The 12,258-nt window shown below is 55.0% G+C and overlaps 1 protein-coding gene across 18 annotated transcripts in view; it reads right to left on the bottom strand.

Annotated features, from left to right (window-relative positions):
- Window positions 1-33: 33 nt before the first annotated feature.
- TJAP1 (tight junction associated protein 1) overlaps window positions 34-12,258 on the bottom strand; it is a 29,208-nt gene continuing 16,983 nt past the window's right edge. For 4 of the 18 annotated variants that reach the window (XM_025381737.1, XM_025381742.1, XM_025381741.1 and 1 more), the window contains 9 exons: window positions 8,226-8,323; window positions 7,100-7,231; window positions 5,432-5,460; window positions 4,525-4,686; window positions 4,233-4,299; window positions 3,982-4,011; window positions 3,096-3,203; window positions 2,898-2,981; window positions 34-1,832 (listed from right to left, as the gene is read on the bottom strand). In XM_025381737.1, coding sequence (XP_025237522.1) covers window positions 735-1,832; window positions 2,898-2,981; window positions 3,096-3,203; window positions 3,982-4,011; window positions 4,233-4,299; window positions 4,525-4,686; window positions 5,432-5,460; window positions 7,100-7,204 — 1,683 coding nt within the window. In that variant the 5' untranslated portion in view covers window positions 7,205-7,231; window positions 8,226-8,323 and the 3' untranslated portion in view covers window positions 34-734. Of the gene's footprint in view, window positions 1,833-2,897; window positions 2,982-3,095; window positions 3,204-3,981; window positions 4,012-4,232; window positions 4,300-4,524; window positions 4,687-5,431; window positions 5,461-7,063; window positions 7,283-8,225; window positions 8,324-12,258 lie in introns of all 18 variants that reach the window. The other 14 variants (XM_025381738.1, XM_025381739.1, XM_025381744.1 and 11 more) reach the window with 7 other exon arrangements.

The following is a 12,258-nucleotide window of genomic DNA, read 5'->3' as shown; positions in this document are numbered from 1 at the left end:
TGGGAACGGGAAGGTCATTAAGACAAGTTAGGCCATACCAGTAAAATAGTTTTATTTGATTTTAAAATAGTCATCAATGTGAAAATTTCCCAAAGCTTGGAGTAACAGTCTAGAGCCAAGGTTGGGAGTAGAGGCCAGGCCTCACCCAGAGCGCAGCTTGAGGCCCCTGAGCCCCACCTCCTTTCCAGAGAGAGGGAAGAGACAGCTGAGGGGGCCCTGAGTCAGTCCTCTCTCTGGTCCCCAAGGCCAGCTGTGCCGGGCCCCCGGAGGGCAACAGCTCATGCGGAGGATTGGGGGGGAAAGCAAACAGGTAGGAAACAGAAATGAAGTTAACAATTACACCACCACCCCCCAAAAGAAACAAAATAACAAAACTTGTGACTATGAAAGGAGAATGGAAGATGAATACTGATAAACTCCTCAGCTCCCCAGAACAGCCCAGTCTGGGCTGGGTTGGGCTGATTGGAGAAAAGGTCTTGAGACCCAACTGCATGTTACTGTGGAGAATAAATATTCTAAGAAAAGGGGAAAACCATGAGGCAAGCTGCCGTGGTCAGTCAACGCAGCTGACAGGCCTGGCATGGCCCACCACCTGACCCCACCCACACAGGGAACAGCTGTGCAGGTATGGATTGGGGAGAGATCAAGGCCTTGGACTGGGGACCCTGAGCTGCCAAGGTATGGGGCCTCCTTGCAGTCCCAGTGCAGCAATGGCAGGAAGGCCACCAGAGGCCCTAGTTGAGCAGGTTGCCCTGCTCCTGGGCCTGGGTGAGGCTGTCCTTGCGGTGCAGGTGGTGAACCCCCATCCTCTTGGGGCTGCGCTGGGGGCGGCTGGAGCTGGGGAGTGGCCAGGCCCTGCCCTCAGTGTGGGAAGTGCCTGACCCCTCCTCTGTGCCACTGTTAACGGGCAGCAGGCTCTGGCGCTCTTCCTCAGGGCTGATGGGCAGGTTCAGCTCTTCTTCCTCCTCCCTGGGAAAGCCAGAGTCAGGTTCTATGGGTAGCAAAAGTTCACTCTCTTCCGGTCGGGGAGAAGGTGCCTGGACCACCTCATCTCTGTCAGCGGGGCTATGGGCAAAATGGCGCTGCAGCTCAGGGAGGGCGTCGCGTCCAAAGGCTGTGCGCTGGGCCACAGCGGCAGGTGGCGGAGTACGGTCCACAAATGCCCGCTGCCAGCTGGCCAGCAGGTCCTCTTCAGAGCTGGCAGAGCTAGCTGGGGCACTGAGTGTTGGGGGCGCTGGGCTGGGCTGGTGGTGGGGTGAGGCCTGGGCTGAGGCAGGGGTACTGGGCACTGGGCTAGGGCGGGCCCGCTCACTCCCCTCCTCCACCAGGCTCAGTGAAATGGCCTGGCGGGTAGCGTAAGTGCAGTTGGGCAGGGGGCTGTTGCGGGGGATCCGAACCTTATCCTCAGAGAACTCTATTACCCTGCGGCCAGGATACAGTGGGTGTGGTGGAGATGGGGTTGGGTAGGGGCTCAGCTTCTCAAAGGCTGGCAGGGGCAGCTCTTCCTCCGGGGAGCCCCTGGCAGTATCCAGAGAGTGGCACTCCCCATTGGGTTGCGGGGTGGGGCTGCCAGGGGCCGGGGGACTGGCTGGATTACCTGGGACACCCTCGCTCATGTCCACATGCACAAAGACATCCTCAGCCAAGGGGCGCCCGGCGCTGCCTGACTGGGCTGAATTGAGCAGTAGAGACTCCGGCTTCTCTAACACTCGGGCAATGACCGAGGTAGGCACCACAGCCCCTGGGGCTAGGCTGGGAGCAGGACCTGGGCTGGCAGCCTCTTGACCACTGTGCAGATGTTTCCGAACCATGTCCTGTAGCTCACAGGGCAGCTGAGGTAAAAGAGCAGGAAAGAGAGACATTAATGATCGCAGCTAAAGACAACTTGACTCACGGCGAAAGTAATGGCTCCCACATTTAAGTACCTCTGTGTGCTCAGCACTCCACTATCTCCTGTTCTTAGAGCATGCCAGTGTGTATACCCTCACTTCACAGACACACAGGCCCGGAGAGGGGAAGACAACTCGAAGCTTTTGATTAACTTGGCCAGGATTTAAACCCAGATCTGCTGCTGAGGCCGGCATGTTCTCAAACTTCTATCTCCCAGCTTCTGCCCAAACCACACTTAAGTTTGGAGAATCTGTATAGACCAGTGGCCTTAGAAATACCTCTTCTGGGCCGGGCGCGGTGGCTCACGCCTGTAATCCCAGCACTTTGGGAGGCCAAGGCAGGTGGATCATGAGGTCAGGAAGGAGATGGAGACCATCCTGGCTAACACAGTGAAACCCCGTCTCTACTAAAAATACAAAAAAAATTAACCGGCTGTGGCGGTGGGCGCCTGTAATTCCAGCTACTTGGGAGGCTGAAGCAGGAGAATTGCTTGAAGCCGGGAGGCGGAGCTTGCAGTGAGCCGAGATCACACCACTGCACTCCAGCCTGGGCAACAGAGCAAGACTTCGTCTCAAACAAAGAAAAAAAAGAAAAAAGAAGAAATATCTCTACTTCTGCAGGCCACATCAACCTTGGGCCTGAAGCTCTGGGGTCTAGAGTTTACCCGTTGGGGTAACATGATCAGATGGGCCTAATCCTCTCTCAGTACTCTTTGGGCAGATAGCTCTGACTACCCTCTCCTTCCTGCCTGGGATCCTCTCTCTCTGTCTCTGTTATAGAAACCAACAGGGCTGCCCCCCCAAAACTAGTGATGGGCCCTAGACAGGACATGGGACACCAACCAGTGGCAGAGTTGACTGGCTTGATAGGTGACATGGAGGCAGGAGGGCAAAATGGAAAGGAGACTTAAAAACAGGAAGACAGAGAGAGGTGTAGAAACTGGAGTTAAGAGTCCTACAGTGGCCAGAATGGTCTGTGTGGGCGGGGAGGGGGTGAGTTCTACTCACATCAGCAAACTTGTGGTTTCGGAAGTGGGACTTGTTGCACTTGAGGAGCTGCACAGCCAGGTTGCAGTCCAGTCGGTACCGCTCCTACAGACACAGACCTGGTTCAGAGCCCAGCCCAGCCTTCTCCAAGGGAGCAGGGCCAGGCCAGAACAAAGCTAGCCCCAGGTGAGGAAGGCCCAAGCAGTGAAATGCACATACGTTGAGCTCTTCCAGCTTGTTAATGGTGTTCTTGGCATCCAGCAGCTTGTTGGTCAGCTCCACAATCTCCCAGTCCAGCGTCTTCCTATCCATCTCAGCCTTCTTGATCTGAGGCACAGACTTGAGGTTAACCCAGCCCACACCCTAGCCAGCCCTTCCTCTCCCTCCACCTCCTCCCATCCTGGAGACACAAGAGGCCACAGGTGCTAGGGCAGCCAAGGCGGACAAAGCAGAGACAAATGACGGACAGACAGAAGGAGACTGGGCATCTCTCCCACTCCCTGGACTGGCTGTGGGGTGGGGGCTTTCTTAGCATGACCTCCTGCCACCTGGGCCCAGGACACAGACAGTATAAGAGCTGTCCATCCCCTGAGATTCCAGGGGCTCTGGGCACCAGGCAAGGCAGCTGGTACCTCAAAGGCAGAAACTGCAAACCAGGGGGCTGAAGCCTCCTATGTGTGCAGCTGTTTCCAGCATCAGGCTAGGAGAGGGAAGAGGAAGCAGGGCTTGGTGGCAGCCAGGGTGCCTCGCTGAGCAGGGAGCAAGCTGCAGGCTCAAAAGTAGCCTTCTGATCTTCAGTTCAGGGACTGGATCTGCAGCCTCCCCTCCCCGCCCACAGCCTGGGCTTGCTGCCACTGCAGCCAAGAAGCTTTGGGTGTTCAGTGGAGACATCAATCAGTACCTCTACCAGAGCCAAGGGCAGAGCAGGCTAGGCTCCCCAGCTCTCTCCTGGGAGGGAGGCATTGACTGTTAAATGGGCCTCACACAGGGAAGAGAAAGGAGCGGGTATACTCAAGGGGTACAGGGTAATAGCCAGGGCCCGCAATTCCAGATCTCAGCTGAGAAGGCCAGGGCAAGGGAGAAGACACACAAACTCAGACGCAACTGCAAAAATCCAGTTGTGGCTAAGAGAGGCCTGAGAGGAGAGTGCAGCAGCGACGGTGGCAGCATGAGGGGGAGACGAGGAAAGAAGAGAAACAGTGTGAGCATTAAGACAGTCCTGACTTGCAGAGCACACTGCGGTACCCCCACCACTGCCCCATCCCACCATCTCCCCCAAGCCCGAGTGGCATTCCCCTGGCAAATCCTGGCCCCCTGCTATGCTGTGAGCACAGTGCCCGCCAAGTTGCCGTTTACCAGTGTGTGCAGCTTGTCCTCCAACTCCTGGTTGGTCCGCTGGGAAGCTGTGTAGCTGTTCTGCAGCCTGAAAAGGGATAACACAAGGCACATCCCTGGGTCAAGATCCTATTCTTCAGGCCCTGTTCAGCTACATGTCATTCGCCCTCAACAACTTCAGTTTTCTAATCGGAAGCAAATGATCTCTGAGGCATCTTCCAGCTAACCTCCGAAGAAGGGGGGGAGAGAGAGAGAGAGAGAGAGAGAGAGTGTGTGTGTGTGTGTGTGTGTGTGTATCCCCTCATTCCCACACCTGCGGAACTTATCCTTAAATTTGTCCAGCTCCTCGCGGCTCTGGCCCAGCTCCAGCTCCAGGCAGTCCTGCCCGATTTCCAGCTCACGTTCCAGGGCCTCAGTGCGTCTGGTGGCGGAGGCCAGGCGCCGGCGAAGCTCTTCATTCTCCTGCTGCAAGAGCCTGGCAGGGTGTTGTGGGATCAAGGGCAGAGGAGTATGAGAGATCAAAGGGCATGGCCTGGAGCTCCAGAGTGGGCTCAGGAAGGAAGGGATGACATGAAGACAGGCAACCAGAGCTTGAGTCTAAGGCAGCATATTTCATAGGCCTGCTGGCCCTGGGAACACAGCCTGGGTTGGAGGGTCAGGGGAGGAAGAGGGGATGGTAGGGGACAATCCAGCTTCCCTTCACTATTGGAGAATGAAAAGACAGAATCGGGGGTAGGGATACGACTCCCAGCCTGTCTCTGGTTACAGCCCATGTCAGTCGGCCACTAAGCCCCCAGCTCCAGTTTCTCCTCTGCACAATCAGGCTTCTCCATTATTCATCTCTTGGAAATCCAGCCCAGCACTGCCCTCCTCTCCGGAGGCCTCATGTGGCTAAGAAAGGGCTGCAAGGGTGGCAGCTGGTACAGGAACCAGGAGCTGGGGAAGGGCTCCTTAGCAAGAACAGCAGGGCCCTCAGTGCCATTTACCTCCTGATTCTATGCTCTCTCGAAGCCCATGGAACAATAAAATCCCATTTGCCAGAAAAAATATCCACAACATCAAAACTCCTCCCACAGTCCCTAAAACAACCCATCCTAACCTTTACTTCCACCTAATCCACGGGAAAGTCCAACTGTACCGATAGCCTAGCCTGCAGCTAAGAGGGACAGAGTTGAGGCAGGGCAGTATCTCAGGCAGCATCTCAGGCAGCAGATACTCACTTCATCCTTTCTGCGTCAGTCAGGGGTTCCTAGGCAAAAAAGAGAAGCTTGAGGCTCAGCTCTGGACCACTGGCCCCCTGGTTGGCTCACCCTCCAAATAGCCACGAAAAGGCTCAGGTGTGAAGCCCAGAGACTCTCACAGCAGAAGAGGGCAATAGGGCTCTCAACAGATGGAAGCAATTCAGTAATGCTGGGACAAGCCTCGACTACCTGCTCCCATGCCAACCAGAAGATTCAAGAACCTCTTCCAACCTTCAACCTTAATCCTAAAGTCATTTTCAAGTAAGTCCTGGCACCCAAGCTACCTCTCCCCAGGGGCAGAGACAGCCTCTCAGCTGTTCACTCGGCTCTTGGTGGGCCCTGTCTCCACACACGTATGGCAGAGACCTTCCAGAAAAGTCAGGCTGAACTATACACAAGAGTTCTGAGCTCTGACAAAGCCCTCAGCCTTGGGACAAAGACAAAGGCAGAATCAGGCCCTGGCAGAGGCTCAGGAGGAACAAGTGCATGGGAGAAGAGGGCTAATCCTGACTAAGGGGAAGAAGTGTCTTGTTTGGCTCTTAACCTCCTGCCCCATCTTCCCCAAACCTCTATGGCAGTCATGGCTCAAAAGTCAAGTTCAGCCAACCACAAAGTAGAGCAGGCCCACGCTATTGCAAGAGGGAAACGTCAAGGGGCCTATTCTACATAGAGCTGACTGCTTCAGAAGTGCAGTCTCAGGCAGAAAATGGAGGTAGGTGGCCTCCTTTGTCCATTGACTCTGACAACAGGATTTGACCCTATTCTACCGCATACTGATTATACAGCCTTCACCTCACAGAGCCTTAGTTCCCTCACTTATAAAACTGACGTAATGCTCACTGGGTAGCACCTAGCATAATAGCTGGCATCTTAATTTAATGTTCCCTGAACTGAAATGAGCAAGTCATGGCTTTTCTACCTTGAATCTGACCAAAGCAGGTTACAGTATGCCTGATGCTCAGCACGTGCTGCGTCTCAAGTTCTTTAAATGTGCTCCATGCACTGCGACCAGGTGGAGACATGGCTGCAAGGGCGGTAAACCACTGTGGCCTTCATTTCCGCCTGTGAGTGAGGTTAATGGGGGAGGAGAGCCCATGTTTTGCAGCTGACTAGAGGCCCCTGAAGAGCAGAGTCCAGACCTAACAGTTCCTGGCAGGGAGTACGTATTCAACAAATGTTAGCCAAACAAAGCAAAGCTGGAGGAAGGGCCGGACTTCCTGGGGACAATGAAGAGCAGCTGTGCTGGTGGGAAGTGGCTATAGCACTGCCTCCTGATATGCCCCAAAGGGGCCACAGGTTGAATGGCTCTATTCCACTATGGAGGACCAGAGTCCCATCCACCAGCAGGTTAGGTACCCCTCAGTCTACTGGGCTGCCTCTTGCAGGGAGAATATCATATGGGATCATTTATGCTAAGCTACAAAGACTCAGGGGTTCCCTGACATTTGGATGTATACTCACTGACAGTCTCCCTTGAGCCTACATTGCCCCCACCTGCACTGCTGCAGCTAGGAGACCTCAGGCCTCCAACAGCAAGGCCCACTCTCACCCCAACTCAGGACCAGAAGCTCAGGCAGAAGTCAGCCAGACACTCAGCCTCAGGGGCCTTGCCTCTGCCGGTCAGGCTGGGGTACCAGTCTTGCTGACCTCCTGCTCAAGCCGGGATCCAGGAATTTCCAATCGCAGCTCCCGATGCTCTGGTGGTGCCTTACGGTAGGGTTTCTTAGCAGGGGCGGGGGCGGCACTGGTCATTCTGGGAGGTGATGGCTCCTCCACCTGCTGAGGAGGAGGAGGAGGGAGGCTCAGAAATGTGGCCAGAAGGACTCTGGACTGAGAAAAAACAAAGATGGTGAAAGGAGACATATGTTGAGGCCACCACATAGGCTGATAAGCCTGGGCCATTACTGGAGTCATTAGAAGGGCACACCTTAGGTGTGTCAGTTCCCATAGGTCAAAGGAGTGCCAGAGGGTGGGGCATGGGTCCAATGGGGAACAGGTGGGTGGGAAAAGCAGGGCCTAGGGCCTGGACACCTAGGTTTTAAGAGTGGGGCAGGGAGCCTTCAAAGCAGCCCACCACCCTCCTTTCCACTCTCCTCTGAAGGCCTCAGAAGATAAAACTCTCTATGCATTAGTTTTCTCAACTCTAAATTAGTGGTAAAACAGCACCAATTTCTTTTTTTTTCTTTTCTTTTTTGAGACAGGGTCTTGCTCTGTTGCCCAGGCTGGAGTGCAGTGGCGCACTCTTGGCTCACAGCAGCCTCAACCTCCCGGGCTCAAGTAATCCTCCTGCCTCAGCCTTCTGTGTAACTCGGACCACAAGCATGTGCCACTGCACATGCTTGGCTATTCCTTGTACACGGGGTTTCACTTTATTGCCCAGGCTCAAACTCCCAAGCTCAAGCAATCCTTCTGTCTTGGCCTTCCAAAGTGCTGGGATTATAGGTGTGAGCTACTGTGCCCAGCTAAGAATAGCACCAACTTCATAGGGCTGTTGTGAAGATGATGTAAAGCACTTAGGAAATGTTGAATAAATGTTAGTTTAAAAAAAAATAATAACCAAAAAATGTGAGTTTGGGGATCCAATCCAGGATCCTCAGTGGGAATCTCAAAGCCTGAGAGAGCTCTCTGGCCTCGGCCACTGATGGCCAAACCCCTGTGGCCTCCACCTCTCTTTGCACCAGCCCCCACCGAGAGAGAACATTTGGCTGCCCCCTCACCTGCCCCTCCCCAGAAGAGAGCCAGGCTGAGGGCACAGGCCTCATCAGGGACATACCGTCTGTTTGTCGGCAGCTCTCTCCGTTCCGCTGTCCGAGAGTTAGCCCTCGGCTCTCCGCATCCCACGGCCCCTCCACTTCCTTTAGCCAACAGCTCCTGAAACCAGAGAAGGGAAGAAAGTGGAAACCAGGTGTCAGCCGCCTGTCTGTCAGTGCTACAGGCCTGCCTGCCCGGTCTGGGACCTGGAAGGCCCCCCAGGGAGAACCATGGCAGGAAGGCCATGAAATAGGGGGCCTGAGGGGAAAGCAGCTGGAGGCAGATGACTGGAAGCACTGGGTTCCTGCCTTTCTCCGTGACAGTAATGTCACAGTCCCAGATGAGATACGTGTGTCTGTGTGTGTTTATGGTCTCAGCACATTGCCCAATTCTTGAATAGGTCCGGTTCCGTCCTATCCCTACTCCACATCTGTCCTCCTCATCTCCCAGGCCTCTCAGAGTTTGGAAACAACTAAGAGATTTGGGGAACATGGGTTACAAATGAGAACACCAGGAAAAAAGCCTCACAAAGATCCAAGAAGATAGAGAAAATGATGGAAAGAGAGCACCTAGCATTTCCAGAAGGAGGCCCAAGGCTATTTGGTGTATAATGATGATGGTCACCGGCCTTTGCAATGAGGCGGCGTAGGGCTAGGAGAAGAAATCTGAAAAGGGAGCAACACAGAGCAGTAGCTCTCAACCAGGCAATTCTGCCCACCCTCCTTCCCCAGGGACGTCTGGCGCCCACTCTCCTTCCCCAGGGATGTCTGGCAAGTGTCAGGAGACATTTTTGATTGTCGAAACCTGGAGGGAAGGAGTGCTACTGGCATCTAGTGGGTAGAAGCTGGGGATGCTTTGGTCATCCCACAACCATAGGACAACTCCCACCACAAATAATTCCCAACAGAAAATACCGAGTGCCAAGGCTGAGAAATACGAAGAAAACTCCAGTCTGGGGAGTTGGAGACACCTGGGCTCCAGGCTCAGCACTGACACCACAGGGCCCTGTGTAACGCCCTTCCTCACTGGATAACCCAGTTCCTTATCTACACAGAGGTGGCCGGACTGAGTGTCCTATGAGAGCCCCTCCCACCTCCTGAGGTTCAAAGATGGGCCCACACCCCTCCCTGGCCCCCACCTGTAATTAGCTGGGTTGCAGCATGGGGGCAGCAGCCACCAGTGATCAGGCAGTAACCTCAGGTGGCCTTCTGGGCAGAAAAAACAATCTCCTCCCACCCCCATCAACCTAAACAGAGCTGGAGGCTGAGGGAAGCCTTGCGGGCTTTAGCATGTGTTCCCACTGTCGGGACATGCCCTGGCCATGACTCCTGTCACATTCCAACAGGGCCTGGGGCAGGAAGAATGGTGAGGGGGTAGGGAGGGTGGGGAAGCAGGAGTGGTCTACCTCCTCTGTCTGGACAGCCTGGGCCTTGGCTTGGGGTTCTGTGGGGAGCTGGGGTGCGGCAGCACAGGCACGGGCCGCCAGCCTCCTCCCCCTGACAGGAGGCAGAACGTGTCCCCACAGGGCACATGCAGCATGCTGTGTCGGCTGACTCCCTGCACAGGAATCTGGGTGGGCGGGCCTGAAAGGACGGCACATTCCCAGGGTGTGGGGAGCAAACAAGTCACCCCAACAGGCTCCTTGGGGCTGCCCCTCCAGAGGGGCCCAGGGTGGGTGCTCCTATGGCCTGAGGGAGAGGCCTAGAAAGTCCCAAACCCACCTGGGTATGTGGGTTCTGATACTCAGAGGGTAAATGTGTGGGGTGCATGAGCTGGAAAACAGGGTAGGGCCAGAGATGGAAGAGTGAGAGATGACAGCCGTCAAGAGCTTCTACAAAACCGAGGTGCAGCTCAGAGAACTGGTCTCTGCCTTTCCCCTTCTCTATAGAGGGTCCAGGTCCCAGCTCCCTTCCCCCACGTGCTCCCCAGTCATCTGAGGAAGCCCTTTCTCTCTGCAGGCCCCTTTGTGTGCCTCTCCTCTATTCCCAACCGCCTCTGTACTTCCTTGTCCCTATTCCTGGCAAGGCTCATGCTGTCCTCTTGGTACCGAGACACCTGCATGAACAGCAGGCAGGCAGGGAGGACACGAACATGCTCAGGTGTCCGGCAATCCTGTAGGGAGGGTTGCTTCACTCCATGCCCTGCAGCCCGGGCTCTAGTTGCCACACATCCTCTAGCTCCTTCTGCCTCACCCTGACCTCAAGCCCCACTCCCTGGCCCTACAGTACGTATTTATCCCCAGGGATTCCATGGCCAGAGGCGATCTGGCTTGCTAGGCGAGGAGTACCCTGAGAAGGTGGCTGGCTGTGGGATGGGCAGTAAATGCAGACACAGACTCTGGGGATGGGGGTGGTGGTGATGGGAGGTTATTCTCTCCGCCACAGCCTACTCTTTCCACATACATCAGAGTTACAGGGATGGGAAACCACTCCCAACTAAGGAAGCAGAAGGCAATGCCCACTGGGAAGACAATCCACCAGGGGGCTCATAGTGTTCCTCAACACCAGGCTGCGAGGGAGATGTGTACCAACCACTTCCTGCCCTGTGTCCATAAACACAGGGTGCGCCCAACACCCAGGCCCTAGCTCCAACTTCTGAAATCTGCTGAGTGCCCCAGATCCAGCCCGTGAGGAGCCCACAGTTTCAGCAATGAACAGGAATACAATAGGCCTGGCAGCCCACAGTCCTTGACTGGAGGCAAGGAAGGTGTGCAGGGAAGGCTGGACAGACCCAAGGAGGACAGCAATGCAAGGTGCAGTGGACAACAAAGAGAGAAGTATTGGGACACTCGGCCTGCAAGCTGGGAGAAGGTAAAGGGGTGAGGCAGATGGCATCAGAGTGGTCCCTCCAGGAAGACTCAGCTACCAGGTGCAGCCTCCCCTGGCCACATCTCCTTCACCCAAAGGTTTCCCAAGTTGCCTTGGAGTGTTTCAGCCCAAGGAGGACTCCCAGTCCCATGTGGGGAAGAAAAGGTCCCAAAGGAGAGCAGCTGGACAACTCAGAATGGGCCATGGCCCATGATAAGCGAGCGGCAGCCAAGGACAGCCTCTGGGGCCTCCTGGCCTCTGGAGGCTGAGCTGGCTCCAGGACACCTCCCAGAAAATGGTCTTCTGGAGGAAGATCAGGAAATCAACAGGGCTGGCCGCACATGGTGGCTCACACCCGTAATCCCAGCACTTTAGGAGGCCAAGGCAGGCTGATCACTTGAGGTCATCAGGAGTTCGAGACCTGCCTGGCCAACATGGTGAAATCCTGTCTCCACAAAAATTGAACCCAGGAGGTGGAGACTGCAGTGAGCCCAGATCGCACCACTGCACTCCAGCCTGGGCAACAGAGACTCCGTCTCAAAAAAAAAAAAAAAAAGGAAATTAACGAGGAAGAATCCCACTCCCACCCCCACGCCAAACTAAACCTAAGCCTTGAGGAACTAAGGGCAGACAACTCAGGATGTGGGACTACCAGATAACATAACGTACTGGGTCTGTTCTGTAAGAACAGCTATGCCCTGGGAGAAAGGTTGAGGCCTAGGTTAAAACCTCTCGCTGACCCAGCATGGCCTGGGGCTCCTCAGGCTGAACCTGCAGGCAGTGTTGAGGGAGACACCCAGAGTAGCAGCAACCCTTTCCCATCCCATGAAGGTGAAGTGAGAAGGAAAAGGGGCTCTCCTCAACCCTCCCTGCCCCTGCCTCATCCTACCCCATCCAACCCCAGCTTCTGCCATGCTCTGCATAACATTCATTCTTCGCTTACTCAAAAATCAATTCAAAGGATGGACTCTACTTCCTATCTGCTGGGGTGGAGAGAGGGGTGATAGCTTTCTAATTGCCATGTTGCAATTTGCCAGTCGGTGCAGGCCGCCTGTTGCCGCCTGCCCTGTATTAAATACCTTCTCCCTGATTACAGCCCATGGGGCACGATTAGCTGCCTTCAGAGAACAAAGTCTACTTTCATTAGAAATGGGACTCAGCACGCACAGCAGAGCTGCACTGTGAACCCTCTGAACAGCTGAGCAGAGTGTAGACAGAGATAGATATAAGGCATGATCTGCACCAGAA

The sequence above is a fragment of the Theropithecus gelada genome, chromosome 4 (genome assembly GCF_003255815.1).
Source record: "Theropithecus gelada isolate Dixy chromosome 4, Tgel_1.0, whole genome shotgun sequence".
In the NCBI taxonomy this organism is placed as follows: domain Eukaryota; kingdom Metazoa; phylum Chordata; class Mammalia; order Primates; family Cercopithecidae; genus Theropithecus; species Theropithecus gelada.
The sequence above is the reverse complement of the archived record's forward strand: the minus strand, read 5'-3'. Positions and strand labels throughout refer to the sequence as shown.